This window comes from Histoplasma capsulatum, genomic scaffold, assembly GCF_000149585.1.
Source record: "Histoplasma capsulatum NAm1 scaffold_1 genomic scaffold, whole genome shotgun sequence".
Taxonomy (NCBI): Eukaryota; Fungi; Ascomycota; class Eurotiomycetes; order Onygenales; family Ajellomycetaceae; genus Histoplasma; species Histoplasma mississippiense.
Window position 1 is genome coordinate 1030362 of NW_001813982.1, and position 26709 is coordinate 1057070.

Consider the following 26709-nt stretch of genomic DNA (forward strand, 5'->3'; position numbering starts at 1 on the left):
CGAGAGCGAATATTCGGAAACACGAGGGAAGGCACACACTAAACCTGTTAAGCACTAGTCGTTCTTGGCAGCGTACATGTAATTTATCCCTTGTATTCGTGGTACGCAGCGCAACCGACCACAGCGGGGTTTCGAACAGCTGTTGGCTTCTGATCAGCTTGAAAAAAAGGTTTGATGGCTGGAACTGATCTGCAATTCAGAGTTCAGCGTCGCATTTAAAATATTTACCCTAGATCTCCTCCGTAGCTTCAAAATACATCAAAGGTAAGTTCACAAAATCCGAATCTCGCCTTTCGTACGGAGTACTTCACATTGACTCCTCACAGGGTCCCCTTCCCAGCCGGCTTCGCTCCGGTTTCATGTCAAAAGGTCGAATGCTCATGGATCATGGATGTACAGAACCGTGTCCTGCTAGACTCATGGGGAAAGCGGAAGACTTATAGCTTAGCCAGCCACGATGGAGATGGCTTCGGGATCCCCTGGTCCTTGAAACTTAGCTACCGCCCGCTAGCGACACGCTAACTTCTTTAACTTTCCCCAAGCGCTTACATCTATGAAGCGGAACTTCAGGAGAACAGGGCAGTGGAGGCCGTGGACACTACTCCGTACGGGAAGTTCAGGAGGGGCCCACTCTCCCAAAGGAAATTACTGCGCCTGCAAAATCTATCATTAGTATCCGACCTTGGCGCTGCAGAGCGGGGGTGTTTCTGGCGGTCGCTTGCATTATTTTGCTTTGGATAGAACCAATCTCTCCTCCGTAGCAGCCCGTAGTGACTTCGGAGTCCTACGTTACCTAATGATATAGCTTGTAACTAAGGGGTGATTGGTTCATTATATCTCTTCGGATTTGTTTCTGATTTGATTTCCCATACCTGCGTTTGCATTCGTTGCAAGAGTTATGCTTTATTGATTGGTCACTCATTCGGCTGGTCTGTTTTTCCCCTTGACAACTCGACTCTGGTGCATAAGCGCAGGTGTGCAAGAATGCGGGGCATCATGAGGTGGCAACAAATTAAAGACGCGGTGGAATCTGTAAATTTCGAAGATCAACACTTGGAAAGCAGAAAGAAGAAAGAATAAGGAAAAAGAAAAAGGATCAACAAAGACTCGCTGGTTTCAATGATTTTCTTGAACTAGTAAATTAGCGTTATCGAATACTCAATTCAATAACGTCCTTCCCTCTTCAGCAATCACAAGTCCCTCTCTCCTCGCCACCGCTACCAAAGTTTCTGAGGCAAAGTTTCACAACCATGACTGGCTATAGATTGGGTGTTGACGTCGGCGTAAGTCCATCGATTGTCGGTTTGTAAATTCAAGATATCTTGAGTTGACCACTGAGTACACAATAATCAGGGCACTTTCACAGACGTTTGTGTCTTTACTCCCAACGGGGAGACCGTCCGAGCAAAAGTTCCGTCCACGGTTCATGACCAAAGCATTGGAGTCAAAGATGGTATCGCCAAGGTTCGGGAGATACTGCAAAGTAGATCTGGCTGGGACGGGAAATTTGACTTTATCCATCACGGAACCACAACTGCGACAAATGCGGTTCTCGAGGGGAAAGGCGCCAAACACTCGGCTCTGATTGTCACTGCAGGCCATAAGGATATTCTTGCCCTCAGACGATCTCATATTCCCGGTGCCTTGGGTGCTTGGATCAATTTCGTTCCCCCTGAACCAGTCGTGCCGCTGGAAAGAACTGTGCAATGTTCCGAACGTGTGTCTGCCACGGGCGAATTAATACAGGAAGTCGACGCATGCAAGTTGCGACTAGATTTGGCAGAGCTGAAGCGCCAGGTCCCGGAATCAGTTACCATAAGCTTGATAAATTCTTATGCGAACAGGATTAATGAAGACGCAGTACGTGGCATCGTCAGGGAGGAGCTCGGCCCCGAAGTCGAAATCGTTTGCTCTACTGATGTCCTTCCAGAGACCGGAGAGTACGAAAGGACGGTCACAGCAGCCGCAAATGCGATGGTGAAACCCATCGTCAAGAGATACCTTTCGGGCCTCCAAAACCTTTTAAAGGACGACAGCTCCATAATCCGTGTGTTGAAAAGCGATGGTGCGATGACGTCACTGGAATTAGCAGGGGACGTTCCAGTTAACTGCCTTATGTCTGGGCCTGCTGGTGGCGTTCGTGGAATCGCCGACGTTGTAGCCAAAAACACACCTTACAAGAACCTAATCACTCTCGATATTGGCGGCACCTCCACGGATGTTGCCATTATCGTAGATGGATCCCCCTCAGTCCGTCGTGAGACTGTTATTGATAATCTCACTGTTCGGGCCCCTTCTGTTGACGTTCGATCAGTCGGAGCCGGAGGTGGGTCAATTGCTCGATATGTTGATATTACATCGACGTTGAGAGTGGGCCCTGAAAGTGCTGGAGCGACTCCTGGACCGGCTTGCTATGGTGCAGGAGGAAAAGACCCAACCGTCTCAGATGCAAACCTAATTCTAGGATATTTGCCGTCCAAATTACTTGGAGGAAGCTTCGAGTTGGATGTTGCTGCAGCCGAGGCTGCGATTGATGGATTAGCAGCACAGATGAATCTGCCGCGCGAAAAAACCGCTGAAGGCATTATCAGTATGATCAATGAGACAATTTACGGAGCTGTGAGACTGGTATCCGTAGAACGAGGCCATGACCCTCGAGGCTTTGCTCTAGTTGCCTATGGAGGAGCAGGACCCATGCATGCGAATGCCGTGGGAAAGCTGCTGGGGGCCTGGCCAGTTATTGTTCCTCCTGCTCCAGGCGTGCTTTGCGCCCAGGGAGATGCCACGACAAAGATGAGCCACGCTCTGTCGAGATCGTATATCAAATCACTTTCTGACATCGACGCAGACGAGTTACAAAAGGTATATAGTGACCTGGAGCAGTCCTGTGTCCAGGTGATGATCAGTCAAATCCATGATCTTTCTGAAGACCGACTCATCAAGAATTATGAGATTGATGTGCGATACAAAGGCCAATCACTAACTCTCACCATTCCGCTCTCCTATGATGACACCAGAGCTTCTTCCAAATTATTTTCTGAGATACTGCATTCCAAATTCGATGCACTCCATGATCAGCAATTTAAATATTCCCTTCCATCATTCGAGCTTGAAATCATGCGCCTGGGTGTTATAGTTATTGATGGCGCCGCCGATATTGAAATAGCTCTAGCTGAAGCCAATGAGGTGTCAGGGGGTAATACCCCTCCTCAATCGGCGCTCAGGGAGAAATCAATGATCATATTTGAGGGGAAACAGTACGAAGCTCATATCTGGGATCGGAGTAAGATTACAAAAAAAGGATACGTGGTTGAAGGACCCTGCGTGGTAACCGAGATGGTATGATAACCTTCGCAAAAAAGTGAACCTGAGCTAATACACATTGATTGTTTAGGATTCTAATACCCTCATTCTCCCCGGATATTACGGCGAGATTGACTCCATGGGAAACATCCTGATTAGACCGTTGGAGACTAAAAAAGAGGAAGATAGGAATCCAACCTCACATACTCCACAATCTGCGACAGAACTAGTCGCGAAGGAACCTTTGATATCAACATTGATATCGGCCTCGTTGCAATCAATTAGAGAGGAGATGGATCGCCTTATGCTTCGGTGTGCCATGTCACCTGCGATTAGAGATCAGCAAGATGAATTCAACGTCGTAACTAACCCGAAAGGGGAGATGCTTGTTGGACAATTTGGAAGCTTTGTGCCTTCTTTCTTGCGCAGATGGACAGGTACCATTGAGGAAGGTGACGTATTCATGACCAACGACGTTTACGAGGTTGACGGCGCCATCAGCCATTTGAACGACGTCATTGTTCTTTTGCCAATATTCTACGCCGGCAAGCTGGTGGGTTGGGCAGCTAACTTTGGTCATTTGACTGATGTTCAGGGGAAGGTCCCGGGTAGCATGTCTGTTAATGCAACCACTGTTTTCGAGGATGGTATCCAGATCCCTCTATTAAAACTTTATCGCAAGGGTCAATATAACGAGGATATTATGACGCTCCTCTGCCGTAACTCTCGGCAGCCCGACTGGATGCGAAGTGATATCACTGCACTTGTTACTGCAGTACGTACAGCGGCAGAACGTGTCTGTGAGCTCCATGACAGGTACGGGGCGGAGGTGTACAAGGCCGCATGCGACAGTCTTCTCGAGCAGAACCGATCAGCTATCTCCAAGATTATCGACACAAAACTTGGCAGTGACCCAACTGAGTTCACCGACTTTGTGGATGATGATGGACATGGATATGGGCCGTACGCTGTGAAATGCACAATGCAGAAAAAGGAAGACGGAAAGCTTCATTTTGACTGGCATGGAACAAGCCCTCAAAGTGAAACGGGAATTAACTTCTACCTTTCTGAAACCATGTTTAAAATGTTTATCGGGTACGGTGCAGACTCCCTTCGCGATAATTTTGAACCCCCTGCTAACATATCATTAGTTACTACCTCTTGGCAGCTTATGATCCTTATTGTGTTGTGAATGATGGCTTCCATGACTTACTCGAAATTCACCTCCACGAAGGTTCGGTGCTTAAACCTGTTCGGCCTGCACCCCTGAGCTGCCGGACGCATTTCCTTGGGAGAATCCTGGATGTTCTTCAAGCATTGTTTGGCCAGAGGAATCCCACATTTATGGCTGCTGCAGGTTTTTCCGACAGCCCTCACTTTGTAAGAGAAGTCCATATTCAGGAAGCAGGGACAGGGACATGTTGCTAACTTAAACCAAAGTTTTACTCTGGCTTCAAGCCATCCGGCGAATGGTTCCAGCTTTACCAGATTGGCTTCGGTGGTGTCCCAGCAAGGCCAATTGGAGATGGGGTAAGAAACTTCCAAAAACAAGAAATAAAGAAAAAGAAAAAAAAGAAAGAAAACCTTGTATGTTAAATGAAGTAGATATGTCAGATGCTGATTGAAACCATAGCCCGATTGCCACTGCCTTTTCCCGGCAATGAAGTCGATTCCCACGGAAAGCTTGGAATTTAACTATCCGCTCCGACTCGAAGCGAACGAATCTGTAGCGGACTCGGGTGGTGCTGGGTTCTATCGCGGCGGCAACGCACAACGCACTGTGTATCGATTCCTCAGCGCTGGAGAGTTTAGCATCCATGATGATAGATGGTTTACCAAGCCGTGGGGCGTAAACGGCGGAAAACCAGGAAGCCGATCAAGAAAGGTCATTTATTATTATTCCAAAGATCCGCAGAATCCGCCAACGAAGGTCCTCCAGAGCAAATGTGATCATATCCGCGTTGCGCCCGGGGACTTGCTTGAATGGATCACTTGGGGTGGTGGTGGGCTAGGTGATCCGCTCACAAGGCCGGCGGAGAAAGTGGCATTGGAAGTACATCGAAAATCAGTCACGATCGAGGGGGCTTGCAAAAATTACGGTGTGGTGGTGAATCCGTCGGATTATTCCGTTGACCAGAGTGCTACGGATGCCCTCAGGGCAGAAATCAAAGCTGCAAGGGGGTCAGACAAGCTTGAGCTCTTTGATCGTGGTGGGACATTGGCTGAACTGCGTGCTGCTTGCCTCGAAGAAACTGGCCTGTCTCCCCCCATCCCTCAGTGGGACAAGGACCCCTATGGCCCACATGTTGCTGTTCCATACGTGAAGGACTGGTTCAAGTTAATGAGGGAGAAGGGCGAATGGGTCGGATTGTAATGAAGTCATCGCCGCCGAAATGATAAGTAGGATAGCTGGTAAGGGAGTTATATATATCCCAGGTTGATAATGACCAGTGATGGCAATTTTGTCTATGTTAACATATACGGAGGAGTATTTGTAGTTTTCGATTCAGCTCTCCATGATGGGAATTTTTCTGTTATAGCACTCCCCATTTTCTCCCTTCTTTGTGGCTGCATCATGTATATCAAAAGATGAACCACAGAGAAATTGATATGCCTTAGAGCTCCATCAATCAATCCTTAGATTAGCGCCGTGATATTTTCACTTCACATCCTACCAAATCAATTGAGACTTGCGGAATCCCGCGCCCACCCTCTAGTATCTTACGAGCATCTTGAACGATCGCCAACGCCGATGTTAAATATTAAATCTGTTCAATTTCGATTTCTCTCAACGTTTCTAGAGGGCGAGCCCTTCCGTGGCTGGTGAGTTCTGGTGTTTCGACTTACCTTTAGGAAGCTGTTGATTCCAAAAGGTTGATGTTGTTACGTTCCAATGATTGTGAGTCCTTTGTCTGTAATGCTTCGGAGGAACACCTCAAAGATCTTGGGCGTGATAGCCATCACTGTCATATGTAATGTACCATAAGTCTATCCTCTGCCTTTCCAATCTAATTGTCTCCTATGACGCAACCTGAACTGGAAAAAGGACCCCACTGCCATCTACCTCGATGTTGTCGGCAGTAGAGTGGAACTGAATTCCACCAAGTCTAAAGCCAATCTTGACCACCGGAAGATTGTGTTGGAATTGGCAGCAAGTCCCCTACGGGAAAATGTTGCCCTCGGTGAACAGATCGTAATAATTATACCGTATTCGTATTAAAGGAATATGTATCGTTGTGATGTTTTGTCAATGGCACGCGCGTATCCACAAATTGGCCAGAGGCTTCTTGATATCGTTATCACAAACATCGATGGCTTCCAAGGCAGAGAGCGCGAAGTCTGTATTGTTGACCTAACATGTACAGAGCGAATTCGATTTTTGAATGCGGCCCAGCGCATAAACGTTGCGCTCTCCAGGGCAAAAGCTGGGTTGTATGTTGTTGGTAATGTGCGGGCTATGTCAGAAGACCCTAAGTACCAGGGACATCGTCGACTGAGCTTGTTAAACGAGTTGGCGACACAGCTCGGCAATGACCTAGCGGTTGTCCAAGTGAATCCGAGGGGCGGATCTCGACAAAAACGCGGGCGACGCCCTCGACGCGAATCAAACCCAAATCAAGGAGTAAGTAGCTGATTAAATACCTGCACTCGACATGGTCGAATGCAACACACTAACCCAAATCGACAGACAGAACCTTTTTCGCAGGCAGGCCCTTCGGCGGACCCTTTTCGACTGGCGAACCCTTTCTCAACAACAGAGGTAATTACATAACCACCAAGCCCAACAATTACAAAAACTAACTGCTACTGTTCTGATAGGAGAGCGTTGTTGAGGTTGAGAAATTCGTAGATGGTAATTTGGAGGAAAGATGTTGACAGTAATCCATGGATCCTCGACCTCGGGAGTGTTCAAGAGCGAACCCCCACTGTCACACCCTCCAGCATGAGCGGGAAGGCCCTGAAGCATGCAAATGAAGCCAAAGAATTCTTTTCCTTCTGTCCCCCAGACGTGCAGCCGAACACTCATGGTATTACTCTCTGTGGTATCAACGACTTTGAGGATAATGCCTCCCCCAAACAAGATGGGTGGTTTCTATCAGACTTTTTTCTCTTCCACCATCTTCTTCAAAATACACATAAGCACTCATCTCTTAAGAGGGTGATTGTGTGTTACTCCAGATCAGTTGCTAACATTAATAGATACATTCCACCCGTCAAATCAACTGTGGTTCACCTGCGTTGAACCACGAGCTCTTGTGACGAAGTATGGTGAATATGTACATGGCAGCAGGTCTGGTGATTGTAGAAGTTGTCCTGGATGCAAAAAAAAAAAAAAAAAAAAAAAAAACTGGAGCAAAGTGAGTCAACCCACACAATCCGCGTAATTCCCGCGAAGGATCTCCTGGAGCGTTTTTTAGCAACACTAAGATCAGAGACACGAATTGCAGTTCGGGATAATCAGCAGGTGCTAGTGTTCATATTTGGACACGGAGAAGCGGAATCCTTTGGGGCGTCCATAGGAGGCAAAGGCTGTTCTGACCGAGCACCTCAACTTACTAATAAAAAGTTACACGAAGCTATTCACCCAAGTGTTGATTTAACTAACCCTGGTGATGACATCATGTTTTTCAGGAGGGTGGCTTGTAAAGCCATACACGGATTCACGCCTCTCTGTGGTAAAGAGACTTACGCCGTAATGTGTCAGATATGACAGCTGCTGGTGATGAGCAGGAGAGTGGAGCATGGGCATCGAGCGCCTCGTGCGGGAGAGCAGGGGGTTCTATTTACGCGACTGCCGTATTGAATGCACTGGTGCAAACAGCGGAAATTCACCGGGAAGGCGTTGATGAAAGCGAAGCAATGAGCTGTCCGACGTATATAAACCTGTGCTGTGCGGTCCACCAAGCTTACAAAGAATCGGATCCATTTTACGGTAGTCACGGTGTGCCATTTGCAGCCCGGGACGATATGTGGGAATCGGAATGGAGAACGCGATCAGGATTTCCACTCCTTGACTACCAAAAGAAGTGGGAGGAACTACGCCAGGTTAGCCCTGGCCAGCCAGCATTTGATAGCGTACCAACTCTGGGATTTGCTGGTAGCATTGAGAAGGGGTTCCACAATGTCGTGAGGGCGAAAGCAAGGGCCTATGCGGACTCATTCCCTGGCGCTGATAACCTGGCGCCAAATCTACCACTCCACTCACTATTCGGTCCGTCAGTTGCTACAAGGGGCCCAGTTTTCGGAGAATAAGCTTATGAGCATTAATGACAGCTTGGACTATCGTTCATCTGCGTTACAGCTCGCCACTCAATATACCACCTTCCTTGAACTTGCATTCCCGGACGCAGCGTCATTTGATGTGGAGAAGTGGGCCCTCCAGGCGGACAAGCAGCGGCTAGAATTGTTTCGGAAGGTTAAAAGATACAATTTGAATCAGAAAATCTTCGATAAACCCAATGGCGATCAGGGTTGGCGCTATCCTAAGCCGGATCAGTATTTAGCATTCGCCTTGATAGAGTCTTCACTAAGGTATGAAGATATTTGTGAGCGGATCGATCAGATCAAGACAGATAAGTCAAATTATCATGCCTCAATAGTTAATCACTAGATAACATAACTAAGATCTTGCTTGGTAAACTGGGAGCACAGCGTTTCCTTGCTAAAATGCCAATTGCAGAGAAGATAATGGGGAACCAGGAGGTTATGAAAAAGCGGGATAAGTTTGTACAGACATGGGGGAAGTTAACAACTCATCTGAGATCATTGTCACCACAAAAAGGTTCGCGAAAACCGCTGCCACTGTCACCATGAAAGTGGATGGTCAAAAGAGGCTAGAGCAGAAGCACCCTTTCCGGAAGATTTATATGGAATATGGGGTCGCTTTCAAAAGTTGCCTAGTAGTTATGCACTATCAAGGCATTAAGAAGATTAGTTAGCTACCTACATCATACCTGTCCATATGTATATAGGTAGTACATACCTCATAAGCGGCGCATAGGCGAAAAATAAATTTGTATCAGAATTGTATACAAACCCCATAGAAAAAAAAAAAAAAAAAAAAATCAAAATTACTTTACTATTATAGTTTTGAAAAGATTCCTTTTTCGATTATGGAAGCTGGCGTTGTCAGTTAAATGAATTCAGATCTGCAAACAAAAATTGCAAAGTTTGAATGATGTGTCTTTGCCTTTATTGCTTAAACTACTCCGTACAAATTGGTTGGAGTTTATGTATGTATGTATACATTAACCTCCCGGAGGCCTCCCGAAGAGCATCATAATTTGTATGTGTAATTTATGAGCAAAAGTATAAGATAATACAGACTATAACTCAACAGTATACTGATAAGTTCAAATTTTAAACTGTTTAAATATTAATATATATATTTGAATGAGTAAATTACATATAATATATGATTTCAATATGGTGGATTGTTTTAAATAACTCATTTTCAAGCAATTATCTGTTTTAATCTAGCATTTATTATTCAATTAGACCTTGTGCTAGCATATGAGTGGGGCTTCTTAATTATATCAGAGTTGCCTTTGACTCGATCGTTTTATAATTGAACATGCTTTAATTTTTAGCTACAATGTTCAACTTTATAATAATCATACACAAAGTCATGTATCTGAATTTAATAGTGTTTCTCTTACTAAATACAAGTATCCTGTACATATGAGCAATAACCATACCAGGTTATATGCAGTGATGTTGATACTGCTCCTCCGCATATAACTAGTGGTTATTGAGAGTTGAGTTTGAACATGCTGTAACCCGACCCACCTATAATTGATTATTGCCATAGTGTTGAACATTGCTCCACCCTGCAGTGGCAGTTACCAATAGAAATGAGATAAGAAAGGATACCTTCAATATCCACCAAGATGTGATAATATCCTTTTTGAAAAGAGTGGGATTCAAACTCACTACCTTCTTGTCTCAGCAGTGGCGGCCCCAACACCAAGTGTCTAAAGATTTGAGAAAGCATTCCATAACAGCGCTTACCACTACGCCATCCACCCCCTCTTTTTAGCTACAATGTTCAACTTTAATAATTATACACAATGAGATGTCTATAATCATTGAAAACGAAGAAGTAACTCTCCAAGTCTTATATATCGGTTGATCGGAAGAAGATGCAATAAATTCAGCAGCTCTCACCTTGAAATGTTTCAATATAAATTTCATTTCTAGTAACTATATGGTAATATCTGTTGAAAATAACTGCAACCGCTTTTATTATGAAGGGTTTTTTAATTTTGCTTACAACTGTTTATTTTATAATGGTACCACATGCATTCACACTAGTAAGTCTATAGGTTTTTGAATTTATATCTTATTACACAGTTTTTTACATTTTGAAAGAAATGAAAGCGATATATACTAAGTTTTATAGCGGAGAGTGGAAAACATAATAAACCCGATTCATAACTCAGAGAAAAATTCTAATGGATTAATTTCCACTAGTGATGATAAAAATGTGATTAAATATCAACCACGGAGTCACGATGGTTTTGAAGTTCATAAAACCTATGACCATTTACTACCATCCGAGAGAACCCAACAGTCTGCCCATGTATTAAACAAGTTGAAAAGGGGGCCTTCTGGTTGTATGAGATATCCCTGCGATAACTCAATTATTTGTTATTCAAAACTTTGTGGTAGTTGCGTTTTTCCAAGTGGTAGTAAGGCTGGTGTATGTTCCCCAAGATATCATCCACCACGGTGATATTGTGAGACAACCACGTGTCTCGTGTAACGCTCTTACCCTTTATAAAATGGTCCGCTTAGCTAGCAATTAATCAATCAAGCTTTTCACCTCTCACAGATATTACAAAGTACGTTGAAAATATACAGCGTAAAGGAAAATTCGAAGAAATTATAGTCTTAACTGCGCTAAGTGGAACCTCCCACCTCTCATTAGTGAGTGCGCTATATTGTAATTAGACAGAGCGAAGCGAAGTCTCTTGAGAATCATACGAAGCTCTGAGGGGGAGGATGGGGGAGGGGAGACAAAAGTTGCTTCATTTTGTGGCTGAAATGAATGCCAGCTACCAACCTCCCTGCGCGATATCTGATCAATCTCTATATGAATAGATATTGCCAGCTAGATTGCTAGCTATGCATCAATAAAATCATTGAGATTCGTTCATTTTCAGCCATGAAATAAAACAACTTTCAAGTCCCCCCTTCTGGAGCTTTGTCCATCTAATAAAGTCTGTATACAATATCTAGGACTCGTCGTCTACCTAAGCAAGTTTTATCTCCTCGTCTGGGGGCGAGGCACAATTAGCGCGGTTTTTTAGCGCGTACCTTAGTGTATTAAATACACGAAAACTACTGGATTATATGAGAGATCAGCTGTATTGATGTGTTTTAGTGTAATTTATGTAATCTATTTGATCTAACCCTAATTAATTATTAGAATGGAACTCCTGCCAACACCGGCTTTTCAGACAGAGAGGAATATTATTACATGCAGCACAACCATATCTTGATCTTGAAGCTCTACCCTTATTCTGCTCTGTTCTCTTTCTTTTATACTGACATCAGGCACAAGCTCGAGGTCCTGGCAGAGGAATTCGATGGTGATTAAGATCTGAATTTGATCGAGTTGAGGGTAGAGGACTTGAGAATTCAAAGAGATGAAGATAAAGTTGTTGGCGGAATTGAGCATGAGATAGAGCAATGCCAGTGCCAGTGTCAGCAGTAGTGCCAGTAGTAGCCAATCTATGAAGGATATAAGCATTGACAATAGCATGGTCAATAATCCAGAGTAGAATTGCCAACCACGTGCGATTGGTGGGCATATGAGTCTCATAGGAAGCTCTATACTGATTTGCTAGATCAATCCCATTCATATAATGATTATAGTCATCAATAATGGTAGGAATCTCCATAGCTTGTTCAAATTTATCACCAAATAGACGTCGAATCTGCAGGCCGTTGGTGGAATTGATCCCAGGACATTTCCAGATACATTCAATGAAGCTGTCTGGCTTATGAACTGTAGACAGTAGTAAAACCACATTATTATCTTTCCATGCAAGACAGAGAACTTCATTTTGAGGGATAATACACAGAGTATTGAAGGGAATATGAGCAGATAATCCAGAGTTTTTTAGTTCTTGTAAAAGAGGTGGTAGATTGGCAGGATGGGTGGTTCCACAAGCTCCAATTCCTTTCTTTCAAAGATAGTGGAATAGAGCAACAGAGGTGAAGTAGTTGTCCATATAAATCGAGTAGCCAGCAACCTCTTTAGTGGTATTCAACTCAGAGTGCTGCTCAGAGTGCTGCTCAGAGCTCTGCAAGAATACTGGCAGCCGTTCAATCAATTCCACCACAAGAGATTCAGTCTTGGTTAATCCTGGAGTTCGGAACATTGTACTTATGCGGAGATTATCATGAGACATGGAAAAGGTTCAAAGATAGTCCTGTTCTTCTAGTTCAAAAATCTTATATCTCTGTTTGATTGGTTTCTGAGGCATCTTGACTGTGTATTTTGATCGGCTGAAGAATCGAATCATCATCTCATCAATGGAGAGATTGGAACCGGGGGTGTAGTATCTCTGACATGCTGTATGAAAGTTGAAGTATAGAGGCTCTAGCTTCTGAATGAAGGAGGATTCCAGTTTGCAAAAGTTGAATATGTGGAGATATCTCTTGATCTGCTCAAATCTATACTGTTCCATGTGAAATCTTGATGGATGAAGTGGCCCTTGAGCATCATTCTTATTCCAATAATCTCCAACTGTTGGAGATTTATGTATTCCCATATAGATAATCTGCCCAAGAAATACCTTGATTTCTGCAGAAGTAGTTGGCTGTCAATCTCATGAATTGAGAGCTGGATTCTTTAAGATCTGTATCTTTGTGTAGGCATTGGTGGAGCTTGTAATATTCTGAATATCTGCCTCTGAGATATAGAGAGAGAATAGGGCATATGGGCTCTGTGGATCAATATTATTGAGCAGATTGACAGCTGGCAGGCGACGAAGAGCTTCCATAGAATTGAATTTGACATCTTTCAGAGGTGGAATATCTGCTATAATTTCACTCAGAGATCATTTTCATTTCTCACTCTTTTTTGTACTGTCTAATAAATAATCAGCAGATATTATTTGAAGAAGTATTAGAGAATTGAAAATACCTTTGAATGCCATGATTTCTGCAGAGCGTGGGTGGGTAGAAAGGTGAATTCTCACAGCTGGAAGGTTAGAATTGCATATATTTTAGTATGAGAAATTATTGGTTTGTACTTCTGAACTAACAGCTTAGTTAGTACACTAATGGTATTGCGCTAATTGTGCCTCGCCCCCAGACGGAGATACAGTCTTTATATCATGTGATTTATTGGTGAAATATGGACGGTTATATTTTTAGAATATTAACAAGATTTATCAATTTTTGTTTTTATATAACGTCATTTATATCTGAATTTAACGGTGTTTTTTCTATTGATTATTTAGGATTCTATATATGCGGACTATGAAATTAAACACGCATCAGCAATAATCTGATTATTTATATGGCTGAGATGACTGAATGACCGAGCCTCTGCAAATAATCACCGATAACCCAGTTATACAAGGGGGTTTGGCTAGGGTGGCCTTCAAGGGGGAGGCGTGTTATGACACCGCTAACGCGACCGCGTGGATAACTTGTTCTGGAAAACAGCTGGAGGTTGGAGGGCAACACAGCATGGGAAGTGACATTGCCGACTGTTGAAATAACCCACCCATGGACTGTGATTCTCTTGTGACATTTCTAACTGTGCCACAATTCCTCTGTTCAGTGTTCAAAGAGTTTTCTTCTGCATCTAGGAATATGTTATGGCAAATAGAAGGAAGGAGCTTGGAATTTTTGCGTTGGAAACATTATCTCCGGGCCATAGAGGACACTGTCTAAGTTTAAGTTTCGTCTCTATTCGCTCGTTCCTTTTTTAAACTTTGATCTGGGCATTCAATCTGGCGTTGAGGCTTGAATTGCTGTGACAGTGATCTGCCCAGACCGGTTTTGTTGTAGCAAGGCGCGCCTCCATTCGATTGACGTTTGTTGCCCGTAAAAGACCAAGGGTACTCCTGCCGAGAGTGCCCAACAGGTCACTCCTGCCGGGAGTTCCAGCGATACGTCACAAGCCCGGTACCGCAGAGAGGGCCATGCGTACGAGGCTGGCCCCGCTAGAAAGCTAGCGGTAAATATTACAACGGTGGTGTATTTTACGGTGGAAACAGCGTTGATAACCTTGTTCCTGCCCCCTGATACGCGATGTTGACCTAGCGCAGACAGCATTACAGAGTAGGCGAAGCGAAAAGTAATAAGCAACAAGCCGCACCACCACATCCTCCACCGCCATCGTGGCTCATTTCTCCCAGCATCTCTCGACCTCCTCTCCGTCCGCTGCGTATACTATCGCCTCCTCTCCTCTCCTCTCCTCTCCTATCCTCCTCTCTGCATTTCCTCCCTCCCCCTCCTCCGCCCGCGACGCCCCCATCCGGGAGTCTTGTGTCTGGTGCACTCTCCCCTGGCATTGGCGTCCAATCCCACAACGATCCCGCCAAAAAAAAAAAAAAAAAATTACTGCGCTAGTCGATCCCTTTTCTTGCGGAAAAATAATAGGGGCTTGTCCTGTCATCTCGTTGCCCATTCTCCTTCATCCTCTCTTCATTTTTCTCCGATTCCATCAAACAGTTCATTCCGCCCCAATCCCACGCTCTGTCAGGAACAGGCTCAGCAATCGCCGGAAAGACAAACGAATCTGACAGACGAACCGTCAAAATTTCGAAAGTATACTTAAACTTCAAATTTACGGCTAAGGAAATAAATAGATCAATAAAACATCCTCTGGCACGCCCCTCGAGACGGCTCTCATGATCGCGTTCCTCTTACTGGCCTGACAGCTCTGGGAATCGATCTTGGTGGATCGAGAACTTGGGGGGTGGCTTTCCTGGCCTTTTTTTTTTTTTTTTTTTTTTTTTTTTTTTTCCCTTACCTTTCGTTTCTTTTTCTTCTGTTTCAGCAGAGACAGACAGAGAGACAGGCGCAGAGAAAGAAAGAGAGCGAGACAGACCGTGTTGAAACCGGCCCCATAGCTATTCCGTCTTCCAGACAGTGGTTTCTCCACCATGGCCAATTCTCCTCCTGCCTCTCCTATTCCCACCGGCCAGCCGCGTCCCATGAGCGCAATGATTCGACCTCCACGAAGCAACAGTCGCATGAGTATGAGCAGCAAACAGGGCGGTAGCAGGGCTTCAGATGAGGATACAAAGACGGCGGTGAAAGTCGGTGTGTAACAGTTTTTATTTTCTTTTATTTTGATTTTTTCTTGATATTTTAGTATAACTATATATATGTCGCTAAACTCTCTGGCACAAAATGCATATACTTACACGAGTAAATACAAAACAGCTGTTCGCGTTCGCCCGCCATTGAAGTCCACCGATCCAGGATTCGAGTTGATTCCACAGCGCTTTCAACGGTCAACAGTCCACGTCACATCACCAACCAGCGTTGCTGTCGATGCTCCGCAAGGTCGCAAGCTGTTTGTATTCGATAGAGTGTTTGCGGAAACAGTGGACCAGGAAGGCATTTGGGAATACCTACAGGACAGCGTCAACTCTTTCGTACAGGGTTACAATGTTTCAATTCTCGCATACGGCCAGTCTGGCGCTGGCAAGTCTTACACCATGGGCACATCTGGTCCGACAGAGCAGAGCGACCAGAAAGTTATGGGTATGTGAACGTTTCCATCATGTATATATGTGTATATACGTATATACTGATCCTGGGTCTAATCATTTTCATTCTGATATAGGAATAATTCCCCGTGCCGCCCAACTTCTCTTTGAAAAGTTGACTGGAGCTACACATACTCGCTCAGGTTCAACCGGTTTACGGACCCCAACACGATATTCCGTCAATTCGTCATTGCCCCATTTCGGCAAGGGTGTTTTGGATAAAAGTTGGCAGCTGAAAGCCACTTATGTAGAGGTATATTATTCCTCATTATCATCAATTTTTTTTTTTTTTTTTTTTTTTTTTTTTTTCCTGGATAGATCAGGCAGGCCTTCTAACCCTGTTGGCGTCAAGATTTATAATGAACAACTCAGAGACCTCCTCCTCCCTGATACCACACCCCTTGCAGAGCGAGGTTCTGTTACCATCCGCGAAGATACCAAGGGACGGATCCTACTCACGGGCCTGCACCAGGTCAACATCAACTCATTCGAGGATCTTATCGGGGCTCTGAATTTTGGTTCCTCTATTCGACAAACGGATGCCACCGCGATCAACGCGAAATCCTCCCGCTCGCACGCTGTGTTTTCTTTGAACCTAGTCCAGCGCAAAGATCAGACCTCGAATCTGTCGACGCGTGAAAAACGATTATCGATGCCTGTCGAAGCCCTCTCTGGAGCTGACATATCAATTACCGTGGATAGCAAATTGCACTTTGTTGACCTTGCCGGTAGCGAGCGCTTAAAAAACACTGGTGCATCTGGAGAACGGGCCAAGGAGGGAATATCAATTAACGCTGGTCTTGCTAGTTTGGGCAAGGTCATTTCACAACTTTCATCGAGACAGGCCGGTTCCCACGTCTCATACCGCGATTCTAAGCTCACTCGACTACTTCAAGATTCACTAGGTGGCAATGCGATCACTTATATGATTGCCTGCGTTACACCTGCCGAGTTCCACCTTAGTGAGACTCTAAACACCGTACAGTATGCCCAGCGGGCTAGAGCCATCCAGAGCAAACCTCGTATCCAGCAAATAACGGATGAGAGCGATAAACAAGCTGTCATCGATAGATTAAAAGCTGAGGTAGCATTTTTGCGCCAACAGATCAACAATTCCGAGGGCGGGGATAGAAGGAGCAATGTCCCCCAAGAACGCGCAGAACGTCAAAATGAAAGAGAAATAGAACTACAGAATCACCTTTTGGATGTTCAAGAGAGCTATACTGCACTAAGCCAGCGACATGCCAAACTGATCTCAGAACTGACAAAGGCTACTGATTTTACTGGGGATACTGACGACCTACAAAATCTGCTTGGTGATAGTGCGATGGAAAGGCTGAAGCGCTCCCATTCATTCGCAGAGTCTGTCGAGCAAGTGGTATTGGAGTATGAGAAGACAATTCAAAGCTTGGAATCATCGTTGTCAAACACACGCTCCTCACTGTCCAACACTGAAAGCAGCCTTCTAGAAAAGGAGACCAAGTGTGCCTATATTGAGACTGTAAATGCCCAGCTACAGGCCCGTATTCAGAAGATGATGGATCGTGAAGCAAATACTGAACATTACCTACATGAGCTCGAGTCCAAACTTGATGGCCATACCACTGGTGAAGAGAAGAACGCTGCTATTATTGCTGAGCTACGCAAGGAAATCGCTCGTGCGCGTGAAAATGAAGCCAGCTGTGAAGACTACATATCGACACTGGAGGAACGACTGGCGGAGGCTGATCAAGACATGGAGCTGATGCAACGCGAAATGGATAGATTAGAGCACGTTATAGATCGCCAACGCAGCCTGGGTAAACTTGATACCCTATTGTACGAGCTCGACCATATCCAACAGAATGGCGCTAAGTCGGATGATGGCAAAGGGGACACTCTCAACCACACATACACTCACACCGCTCCTGTTGCGGGTAGGGAACTCCCGAAGACCCGAAAGCGGGGCCTATCTCAATCTCTCGATGTGCTGATGGAGGCTGTTGAAACTGCTATTCCTGAATCAGATGATGATTTCGGAGAGATTCCTCCAGAGTCTGGGTCAGGCCCTTCCGAACGAGAAGAGGTGGGAGCTCGTAACGGCGAAGTTGATGACAACGACGGACTGAAGACGCTGCAGAAAGCCTCTGGAGAGAGCAATGGCCAAAATCTAACCACAGACCACGATTACCCTCCACAGAGCCCTGCTCAGTCCCGGTTTGTTGCGGAAAAGCTGGAGGATGTGACGCAAGAACTGTTTGAACTTAGAATACAGCACGAGACCACCACCAATGAATACGATCTTCTTCATGCAAAATATGAAGAGGCCCTTCGCACCCTTGCTGAGCTTCAGGATGCCGTTGATGAGGCTCGCCATCCTGCGAATGCGGCTGCTGCTGCAACTCCGATGACCAGCTCTCGGCCAGTGTCTTTTTTAGAAGACTCGAGATTACAGGCGCTCAGGTCTGGCGGACAGCCTTCATCTTCGCGATTACTCTCCTCGGAGTTGTCCTTGGCCGAGCAGTCAGCTATTACACAGGAGCACTCAGAGAACGGGCACCAGGGCAATTCCGACCTACAAAATGCATTCGACACGGATGAGCCTAATCATACTGACGTGGAAAATATGCAGAAGTTGCTACAAGAACACCAGCACGGCATGAGCTTAGTGACGCAGAAATATGCCCAGCTCCAGTCGGAACATGAGGAGACCTTGAACCTGGTTGAAGATCTGAAACAGGAGCTCCAGCGCACAAAGTCTTCCTCGCCCACGACTCCGTCACCCAAGGCTCAGGTGATCCGACGCATGACCAGTCAGAACATGACAACCGTTGACCGCGCACATCGCTCTCTCGCGTCTCTGAGGAACATTGCCACCGAAGAATTTGAAGGCAAGCCCGATACCATGCAGACTTTCGAAGTCAGCCTCAACACTGCAATGCATGAGCTGCACATTCGCATGGAGCGAATTCAAGCTCTTGAGGCTGAGAACAAGAATGTCAAGAAGGAGATGGAGACCAAGGCAACTATTATTTCCGGTCTGACCAGGGAACGATCTAGTCTTTCCGGTTCGTCGCCGATGGATATCTCTGTAGTCTCACAGATGCGGGATCAGATCCTGCAGCATGAGAACCAAATCAAGGAGATGCAGGAAGCGCATGATGCCCGGGAGAAGGAATTGACAGCTAAAGTTCAAAGTTTGAACGAGTTGTTGGGGACACAGAAGGCTCTAGTGTTTGAGAAAGATGAACAGATTATTGCTCAGAATCAAAAGATTGTACAACTTGAGGAAGCAAACTCCGATTGGGAAATCAAACACCAAGGCGTCTTCGAGTCTTTGCAATCGTCTGAAAATAAACTTCAAGCCACCCTTGTTGAACTGCAAGCTGCGCTGGCGGAGCGAGCGGAATGGCAGAGCAAACACCGTACCGCGGCTGAATCTCTCCAATCTTCTGAAAAGCAGCTACAAAACACAATGGTCGAGTTGGAAGCTGCTCTCGCTAATATTGACGCCCTGCGAAGTGAGCGCAACGAAGTCGAGGGAGCCAGTGCGGATGAAATGGCTGCAGCTGCGAAAAGCCTTGAGACTGCCCGGGTTAAAAATCAAGAGCTTGTGGACGGTCTTAAGTTTAATATTGAAGAGCAGAAAAGCACAATTTCTACTCACTTGTCCACCATCTCCGGATTGGAATCGTCTCTCGCCGCCGCCAAGGAGGAGATTTCTCAACATGAGAACGACGGCCGTTCAAGCAATAGTGAATTGGAGTCATACCGTGCTCGCGTTGCTGCTTTAGAGCAAGAGATCGAATCCCACAAAGCTACCGTTGAGGCGCAGAAAGCGGAACTTATGTCCCTACAAGAGGCACACAAGCAAGAGCTGGAGGAGCTAGAGGTCAAGGTCAAGGCTGCTGCTGAGGCACAACATGAATCACGAATGGCGGAGGAGAACGTTCGCAATGAGCAGGCTGTTAGCGCTCTACGAGCGGAAATCTCTGCATCCAAAAACGAACTGGCGAAATTGTTGTCTGGTGTCACTGCAGCTTTGAATGCTCCTGTCACCGTCAATAGTCTCCAGGAGCAAATTGAAGACCTCCTTTCTCAGAAACAGCAATTCGCTGAGAAATACTCTGCACTGTTCGATACCAATGAAGATCTCGTGAAAGAATTGGAGACGAAGACAAGCAGCCATGCCAAACTCGAGAGACAATTCACCGACCTGACGGAGAAGTCCAGTCGACACGAAGCCAAGATGACGGAGCTTGCTCATCTCGTTGCTAGCCATGAGGATGCTCTCAAGGAGAAAGAGGATCTCATCAAGAAAAAGGACGCGATTATCAATGAGATCACCGTTGAGAAACAGAAGAGTGCCCGCCTCGTGGAGGAGCTGGAGGAGCAGATTACAAATACCTTCGATCAACATCATAACCGCCTTTCTGTGATTCAACAAGAGAGACACCAAGCGCTTGATGAGGCGAATCTCAAGATTGGGAATTTGGAGAAAGAGATCGAGAGTTATCGGATTCGTATTGAGCAACTGGAAGTAAGTTGAATTGTTTTTTTTTTTTTTTTTTTCACTTGATTTTGGGCTTCTTCCTTACTAACAGTAAAGAACCAGGGTCAAATGCGGAACGGTGATGCACCGTCATCGATCGATCGCACTGGCTCCATGACGTCGAACCTCCGAAAGAGTGCATCAGCAGCATCACTACCGTCGCCTCCGCCGGCCATTCCTCTCCCCCCTCTTCCAAACATCGCCGCGCAGACTGGAAGCATATCCCCACCCAGCTCACGACATACCAGCAAGGAACTCGTCAATGCCCAGCTCGTTGAAGACCAGGAAGCGCGCATCCGCACGATCGAGAAGCACCTACACGCCGAGAAACAACTAACTGCCACTCTCGAGGAAGCACTGGGCGATCTCGAGGCTCAGAGCAACAAAGTGAAGACGGAGATGGAGGCGTGGAAGAAGAAGGCATGGCAGTACGAGGACGAGCTGACGCAGTTACGGTCTGAACGGAATTCAACGAGATTGTCCATCCAGGCAGTAGAGGAGGAACGGAATGCACGGCGGGAGGCGGAGGCTGCGCGGGCGCATTTGGAGGAGAAGATGAATGCGATTAGTAAGAAAAAGAAGAAGAGTACGCTGAACTGTTTTTAGCAGGTTCTTCTTCCTTCACACCCCTTTATGTGGTTGTTATTGTGAATTTTTCATTTCATTTCATTTTTTGTTTTCCGTACCGTCTCTGTTCATTTCCGTCCTGTCCCTTTGGATATATAATATCTCCTTGCTCGTGCTTGTGCTTTGCGTGTTTCTGTTTTAAAACTAAATTGACATGATGCTCCTAATTATTTATTACCCAACACCCTTCATACCCCATACCTATGCCCATGCCCACGCCCACGCCCAATATTTTATTACTAGTTTTATCTTCCTTTCCTTTTTTTTTTTTTTTTCGCTTCTTGACGATGTCATTTATGACCCAGATATTCTTTTTATTTTCTTTTCTCCCTTGCTCCCAATCCCAAAGCTCCCAACACTCTTCTTCCATTGATTGTTAATTATATATCCCTCTCCGTACATGCTACATGCCGCCTTTTACATTTTATTTTGTATTGTTTCATCTGTTAGTCTGCTTTGTTGTTTTGTTTTGTCTTCTTTCGATATCTTATCTCCTGATACTTCTTTTATACCTTCTTCCTCTTGTATTTCTTCCACTTGGACTGCCTCACCTTCACCTCACCAGGACCTAAGATGAGAGAGATAGATTCATTTCATTCTGTCACCTTTTGCACTCTACTCTACTTCGTTCAAAGTCTAAACTTGTACCCCATTCTACCGACCAGCAGGGGTGATTCGCCCTATACCGCTTACCAGGTACTATGCGGCTCTCATGTGTTTTTGTTTGTGAAAAACCGCTCACTATCATGTCATTGCCTTGACTTCAATATTAGAATGGTTTGGCCCCCATTTTTAAGTGTGTGTGGGTGTGTAGCTGTTAGTTTCAACATTGCTAAGCTGCTTTTCAACCCCTCGCCCCTGTAAACGTAAACTTGCTCTTACATGACTTGACCGATTTCATTGATTTGATTAGAGTTTATTAAATTTAATTCGTCTTTGAAATGTCCTTTTTTGGACCCTCATCTTTGCTCTTCTTGCCTGTTCTCTTCCTCCTCTCAGTTTATTGTTACGTAGCTTTGCAAGTGTAAGTATTGAATATGTCCCATCAGGATACTATCAGAAGCCGGCTAGCAAATCGTCTATTATTACCATTTGGAAAAGTAAAAATAAAGATAAATAGAAAATAAATAAATAAAGGGTATACTGATTCATTCTTATCTATTTGTAGGTCACATGAGCTATACTCGGAGCTATGACCACCATGTTGGCTGGTTTGCCACGGAAGCTTCTCTCTATCCTTAATGAAATTCTCCAATTATATAATTCCTTCCATATTTTCTACAGAACCAAAAAAAAAAAAAAAAAAAACGGACCATCCCAATTCCAATCCGAATCAAATCCAACTCAGATGTCAAAACACGTACCTCGCAAAAAACGCAGAACAATAACCATCCTCCACCCAGACCTAGGGATCGGCGGCGCAGAGCGCCTCATCCTCGACATTGCGCTGGCTCTGCAAGCGCGCGGACACAAAGTGAAAATCTATACGTCGCACCGGGACCGTAGCCACTGCTTCGAGGAGGCGCGCGATGGCACGCTGGACGTGACTGTGCGCGGAAACACTGTGTTCCCAGATCAGATTGCGGGGCGGTTTCGGGTGTTGTTTGCTGTGTTGAGGCAGGTGCATTTAGTGGTGTGGTTGTTAATGGCGCGGGAGCGGGGACGGGAGGGAGATGCGGTTGATAGGCGGGACAGAAATGAAGTGGGGGATGACGACGACGACGAGAAGGAGGAGGAGGAGGATGTATATATCGTCGACCAGGTACCTGCGTGTGTACCTATTCTGAAGACCTTTGGACGACTGTTTTCTAAAGCGAGAGGGAAGCAACGCATCCTCTTTTACTGTCATTTCCCGGATCAATTGCTCGTTAAGCGTGATGAGGGTGGAGTTATGCGGCAGCTGATTAAGGCGTGCTATCGATATCCATTCGATTGGTTTGAAGGGTGGGCGATCAGTGCTGCGGATAAGGTTGTGGCTAATTCGAAATTTACGTGCGGGGTTATCAGGCAGGTTTTCGGAAATAGGTTTGGGGATGTTCGGGTCGTTTATCCGTGCGTTGATACGGGGATTAAGGATCTTAGAAAACTAGTTGAGGGGAAAAGCCTTTGGGGTGGGAAGAAGATTCTGCTGAGTATTAATCGGTTTGAGAGGAAGAAGGATATCGGACTTGCGATTCGGGCTTATCATGGTCTTGGGGAAGAAGGGAGGCATGGGACACGGTTGGTCATTGCTGGTAAGTTACTGTCTTCTTTTTATTATTAATAGCTGTCTATGATTCTATAGTGGCCGCTTACTTCTATTATGTATAGGTGGGTACGATAACCGCGTACAAGAAAATGTCCAATATCATACAGAGCTGGACGATCTAGCCATTGGCCTGAGCCTAAGAACTGCCACATCAAAAACAGTTATATCTGCCCTGTCCATCCCCGATTCGATAGAGGTCCTCTTCCTGCTCTCGGTGCCGTCCGCATTTAAACAAACTCTACTTTCAGCAGCAACGCTTCTCATCTATACGCCATCATATGAGCATTTTGGCATAGTTCCTGTCGAGGCGATGCGTGTAGGTCTCCCAGTTCTAGCCGTAAACAACGGGGGACCATTAGAAACAATTATAGAGGGGAAAACTGGTTGGCTGAGAGGGGCAAACGCTATCGAAGAGTGGACAGCAGTGATGCGCAAAGCGCTCTGGGAAATAGATGCGCACGAAGCCGCGGTAATAGGCGCCAATGGCAAAGAAAGAGTGGAAAAGGAATTCTCGCTACAGGCCATGGGAGACCGACTGGAAGCGGAAATTGAAGATATGTTTGACAAGGATGCTCGTCCGTTCCTTGGGATGTGGCGTGTATTCTTATTTGGGGTCGCAATTCTCGGGTTGGAAATTGCTGTGCTGGTCGCGGCGTTCACAAAATTGCGAATAAAATGAGAGGAATTGCCCCTCGAAATCGACAATCCCCTTCCATCGAGCAAAGGCGAGAAGTGATTTATCCGCTCCAAAAGTCCCTCCTGCTTTTAGGCAAAAGATGACCTATTTGATACATACCTACGAACAACGGGTGGTGGCATCTACATGGACTCCTTAAACCTGGGTTTTTGCAACTTCATTGTTACGACGTCTCTGATTTGTTCAGGATCTATTCCTATGGCACCTGCCGCGAGAATCACCAGTGGATTAAGTTTTACAATCATGTCTGTGGTCCTTATATATCACAGTAAATAGCACAAGGCAATGTTGATACCAGTCTTGTGTTCGCAATATGTAGCAGAAGGAGATATTCAATGTATTGAACCCAGTTCCTTTGTCTGCACTTTGTTGTGAAGAATCGGGTCAAATGCTTGCTGGTCCACGATGACGAATATATTAGTTCCAAGCAAGATACACGCAGGGCTAGCTGTTCAAGAATTCTCATTCGGCTTGGCAAGCAACGTGAGTATCAATGCCTAGTTTCATATCTCCATACCACATAATATTTTCAAGGCTCGATCCTCTTAACGACGTATTTGCTTATCGCGGAATTTGAACTTGAACGTGGATGGGTTCTTGGTTGATCGAAGCTATGCGACAAGCAACCCATTATGCCCGCATCGGTTTTACCCTTCAATGTAAGAATGAATTGCGAACACTAACATCGAACAGCAGTGATATGAGATATACATATGCAGAATTAAAGCATTGGATTATCTCAGCAAGCTCAGCCGCTTCGCAGGATAACTAGATAATGTGGGATGGTTGATCTTCTCATTGTGCGATCGCTAGCTAACTACTGTATATATAGGGAGGGCCGCCTGGGCAACTAGTGCCCAACACCCCCCCACGCGCCAACGTGCATGATGTGTTCGTATGAATCTTCTATGCTAGCTATCTCAACTTGGATCATCCCAAAATCATGCTACATACAGAAATTTAATCATTCTCACTGTTACCAGCGAAAAGTCCTAGTAAATCAATGAAACGCCTAAATGCCACTGTGCCCAGAGGTTTGGTTAATCCGTCTGCTACCATATCCTCAGTGGGAACGTGTTTAATAGAAATAACGCCTTCGTTCAATTGCGTGCGAGAATAGTGGAAGCGAGTGTCGATATGCTTGCTGCGTGCCGTGATCGCGGCAACGGTAGCTAGGTCGATTGAACCTTTGTTATCTGCCCTGATAGGCAAGGGGTCCTTTGCTGTAACGAATCCTAGTTCCATCATCATATTGCGCAACCACGTTGCTTCGCGTACTGCTTCGCTAAGTGCCACGTATTCTGCCTCATTTGAACTTAAAGAAACACAAGGTTGTTTGGACGAACGCCATGAAATTGGTGCACCTGCTAACTTGAATATGAAGCCTGAAGTAGATTTGCGTTCGCCGTTCAACGGTCCTGCCCAATCCGAATCTGTATAACCTATCGGCAGATATGACGCGTTGGGGAATTCATCGATCTCGTTCTTGGGGCCTTCGTATAAGATGCCAAGGTCGCTCGTTCCTTTTAGATATTGTATGACGCGGAGGAGAGCCCTTCATATCTTAGATGTAGATGCAGTATTCTTCTGTGTTAATAGAAATGCTGCTCATGCAATATCTGGGTGTAATTTGACTATCAGATACTTATTATTATTATTATTCTTCCGTTATACTCGTATGCAAGCAGTGCTTATGACGAGTCCTTGTGTAATGTTAAATACAGGCAAGAGTTGGTTATACAGGAGGAATGCTTAGTGTTGAATGACGCCAAGAATATAACAGGAACATAGGAAAATTAATGAAAGTCAGGGATTTGGTACTCGCGATACAGGTTTCCAGCCCAGAAACAATAAGCTAAATCAGGTAGTAGGTCCGCCCGAAGGTACCTACTTGGCAGGTTCACATTCCTTTATTTTAGGAGCTGAGAAGTTGGCTCCGGATGCAATGTTGTCCCCTTGTGGGTTTCGAACCCACGCGCCTTGGGTCCCCACGCCAAGGCGCTACCGGGTGGCCGCATTACCCAAGCAGGGTCTTGTCAACATCTTCTGTATAATATACTTGGATGACATCCTAATCTTCTTGAAAATGGAAAAAGAACATGATACCCATGTTCAGAAGATGTTGAATTGCTTGAAACAACATCAACTCTATACAAACATTGAAAAACGCTCATTCTACACACAGGAGATTGATTTCTTAGATTATATTGTTGAGATTGATGGCATTTAAATGGACAGAAGCTGAGTCTTCATCATCAAAAACTGGTTGATGCTGTGTATGTACTATAAGATGCAGATATTTCTAGAGTTTGTGAATTTTTATAGACAGTTCATCTATATATATTCACAGATTGCTGCCCCCCTTACAGATTTGTTAAAGAGAAGTGTTAAAGACAGAAAAACAGAACTGTTTATTCTTACTCAAGACATTATGAGAGTGTTTAAAGAATTGAAGCAAGCTTTTACAGATGTCATGATGTTAAATCACTTCAACGCCGGCCTACTACTAGTGCTAGTGTGAAACTGATGCATCTGAGAATAGTGTCTGCGGAATCTTGTG

At 45.2% G+C, this 26709-nt stretch overlaps 10 protein-coding genes across 10 annotated transcripts; 6 read left to right on the forward strand and 4 right to left on the reverse strand.

Annotated features, from left to right (window-relative positions):
- Positions 1 to 1250: 1250 nt before the first annotated feature.
- Positions 1251 to 5677, forward strand: HCAG_00310 (conserved hypothetical protein; the record flags this gene model as incomplete). Its single annotated transcript, XM_001543214.1, has 7 exons — positions 1251 to 1283; positions 1354 to 3339; positions 3395 to 4398; positions 4455 to 4683; positions 4744 to 4833; positions 4879 to 4890; positions 4937 to 5677. 7 exons carry the CDS (start codon positions 1251 to 1253, stop codon positions 5675 to 5677), a joined length of 4095 nt encoding a protein of 1364 aa, XP_001543264.1.
- Positions 5678 to 7246: 1569 nt separating this feature from the next.
- HCAG_00311 (predicted protein) lies at positions 7247 to 7563 on the forward strand (the record flags this gene model as incomplete). The annotated part of the gene is made up of 2 exons (XM_001543215.1): positions 7247 to 7468; positions 7504 to 7563. 2 exons carry the CDS (start codon positions 7247 to 7249, stop codon positions 7561 to 7563), a joined length of 282 nt encoding a protein of 93 aa, XP_001543265.1.
- Positions 7564 to 8425: 862 nt separating this feature from the next.
- On the forward strand, positions 8426 to 9667 carry HCAG_00312 (predicted protein; the record flags this gene model as incomplete). The annotated part of the gene is made up of 5 exons (XM_001543216.1): positions 8426 to 8430; positions 8578 to 8835; positions 9086 to 9203; positions 9451 to 9540; positions 9644 to 9667. The coding sequence occupies 5 exons, from the start codon at positions 8426 to 8428 to the stop codon at positions 9665 to 9667; spliced, it is 495 nt and encodes a 164-aa protein (XP_001543266.1).
- A 925-nt stretch (positions 9668 to 10592) lies between these two features.
- HCAG_00313 (predicted protein) lies at positions 10593 to 11280 on the forward strand (the record flags this gene model as incomplete). The annotated part of the gene is made up of 5 exons (XM_001543217.1): positions 10593 to 10616; positions 10706 to 10919; positions 10975 to 11005; positions 11138 to 11147; positions 11257 to 11280. The coding sequence occupies 5 exons, from the start codon at positions 10593 to 10595 to the stop codon at positions 11278 to 11280; spliced, it is 303 nt and encodes a 100-aa protein (XP_001543267.1).
- Positions 11281 to 11646: 366 nt separating this feature from the next.
- Positions 11647 to 12070, reverse strand: HCAG_00314 (predicted protein; the record flags this gene model as incomplete). The annotated part of the gene is made up of 2 exons (XM_001543218.1): positions 11647 to 11670; positions 11858 to 12070. 2 exons carry the CDS (start codon positions 12068 to 12070, stop codon positions 11647 to 11649), a joined length of 237 nt encoding a protein of 78 aa, XP_001543268.1.
- Positions 12071 to 12497: 427 nt separating this feature from the next.
- Positions 12498 to 12692, reverse strand: HCAG_00315 (predicted protein; the record flags this gene model as incomplete). The annotated part of the gene is made up of 1 exon (XM_001543219.1): positions 12498 to 12692. One exon carries the CDS (start codon positions 12690 to 12692, stop codon positions 12498 to 12500), a length of 195 nt encoding a protein of 64 aa, XP_001543269.1.
- A 450-nt stretch (positions 12693 to 13142) lies between these two features.
- On the reverse strand, positions 13143 to 13472 carry HCAG_00316 (predicted protein; the record flags this gene model as incomplete). Its single annotated transcript, XM_001543220.1, has 3 exons — positions 13143 to 13351; positions 13391 to 13405; positions 13460 to 13472. 3 exons carry the CDS (start codon positions 13470 to 13472, stop codon positions 13143 to 13145), a joined length of 237 nt encoding a protein of 78 aa, XP_001543270.1.
- Positions 13473 to 15434: 1962 nt separating this feature from the next.
- HCAG_00317 (hypothetical protein) lies at positions 15435 to 21183 on the forward strand (the record flags this gene model as incomplete). The annotated part of the gene is made up of 6 exons (XM_001543221.1): positions 15435 to 15594; positions 15718 to 16041; positions 16190 to 16299; positions 16399 to 17030; positions 17118 to 20565; positions 20635 to 21183. The coding sequence occupies 6 exons, from the start codon at positions 15435 to 15437 to the stop codon at positions 21181 to 21183; spliced, it is 5223 nt and encodes a 1740-aa protein (XP_001543271.1).
- A 1369-nt stretch (positions 21184 to 22552) lies between these two features.
- Positions 22553 to 24131, forward strand: HCAG_00318 (conserved hypothetical protein; the record flags this gene model as incomplete). Its single annotated transcript, XM_001543222.1, has 2 exons — positions 22553 to 23438; positions 23515 to 24131. The coding sequence occupies 2 exons, from the start codon at positions 22553 to 22555 to the stop codon at positions 24129 to 24131; spliced, it is 1503 nt and encodes a 500-aa protein (XP_001543272.1).
- Positions 24132 to 25090: 959 nt separating this feature from the next.
- HCAG_00319 (predicted protein) lies at positions 25091 to 26624 on the reverse strand (the record flags this gene model as incomplete). The annotated part of the gene is made up of 4 exons (XM_001543223.1): positions 25091 to 25095; positions 25124 to 25704; positions 26041 to 26150; positions 26616 to 26624. The coding sequence occupies 4 exons, from the start codon at positions 26622 to 26624 to the stop codon at positions 25091 to 25093; spliced, it is 705 nt and encodes a 234-aa protein (XP_001543273.1).
- Positions 26625 to 26709: the final 85 nt, after the last annotated feature.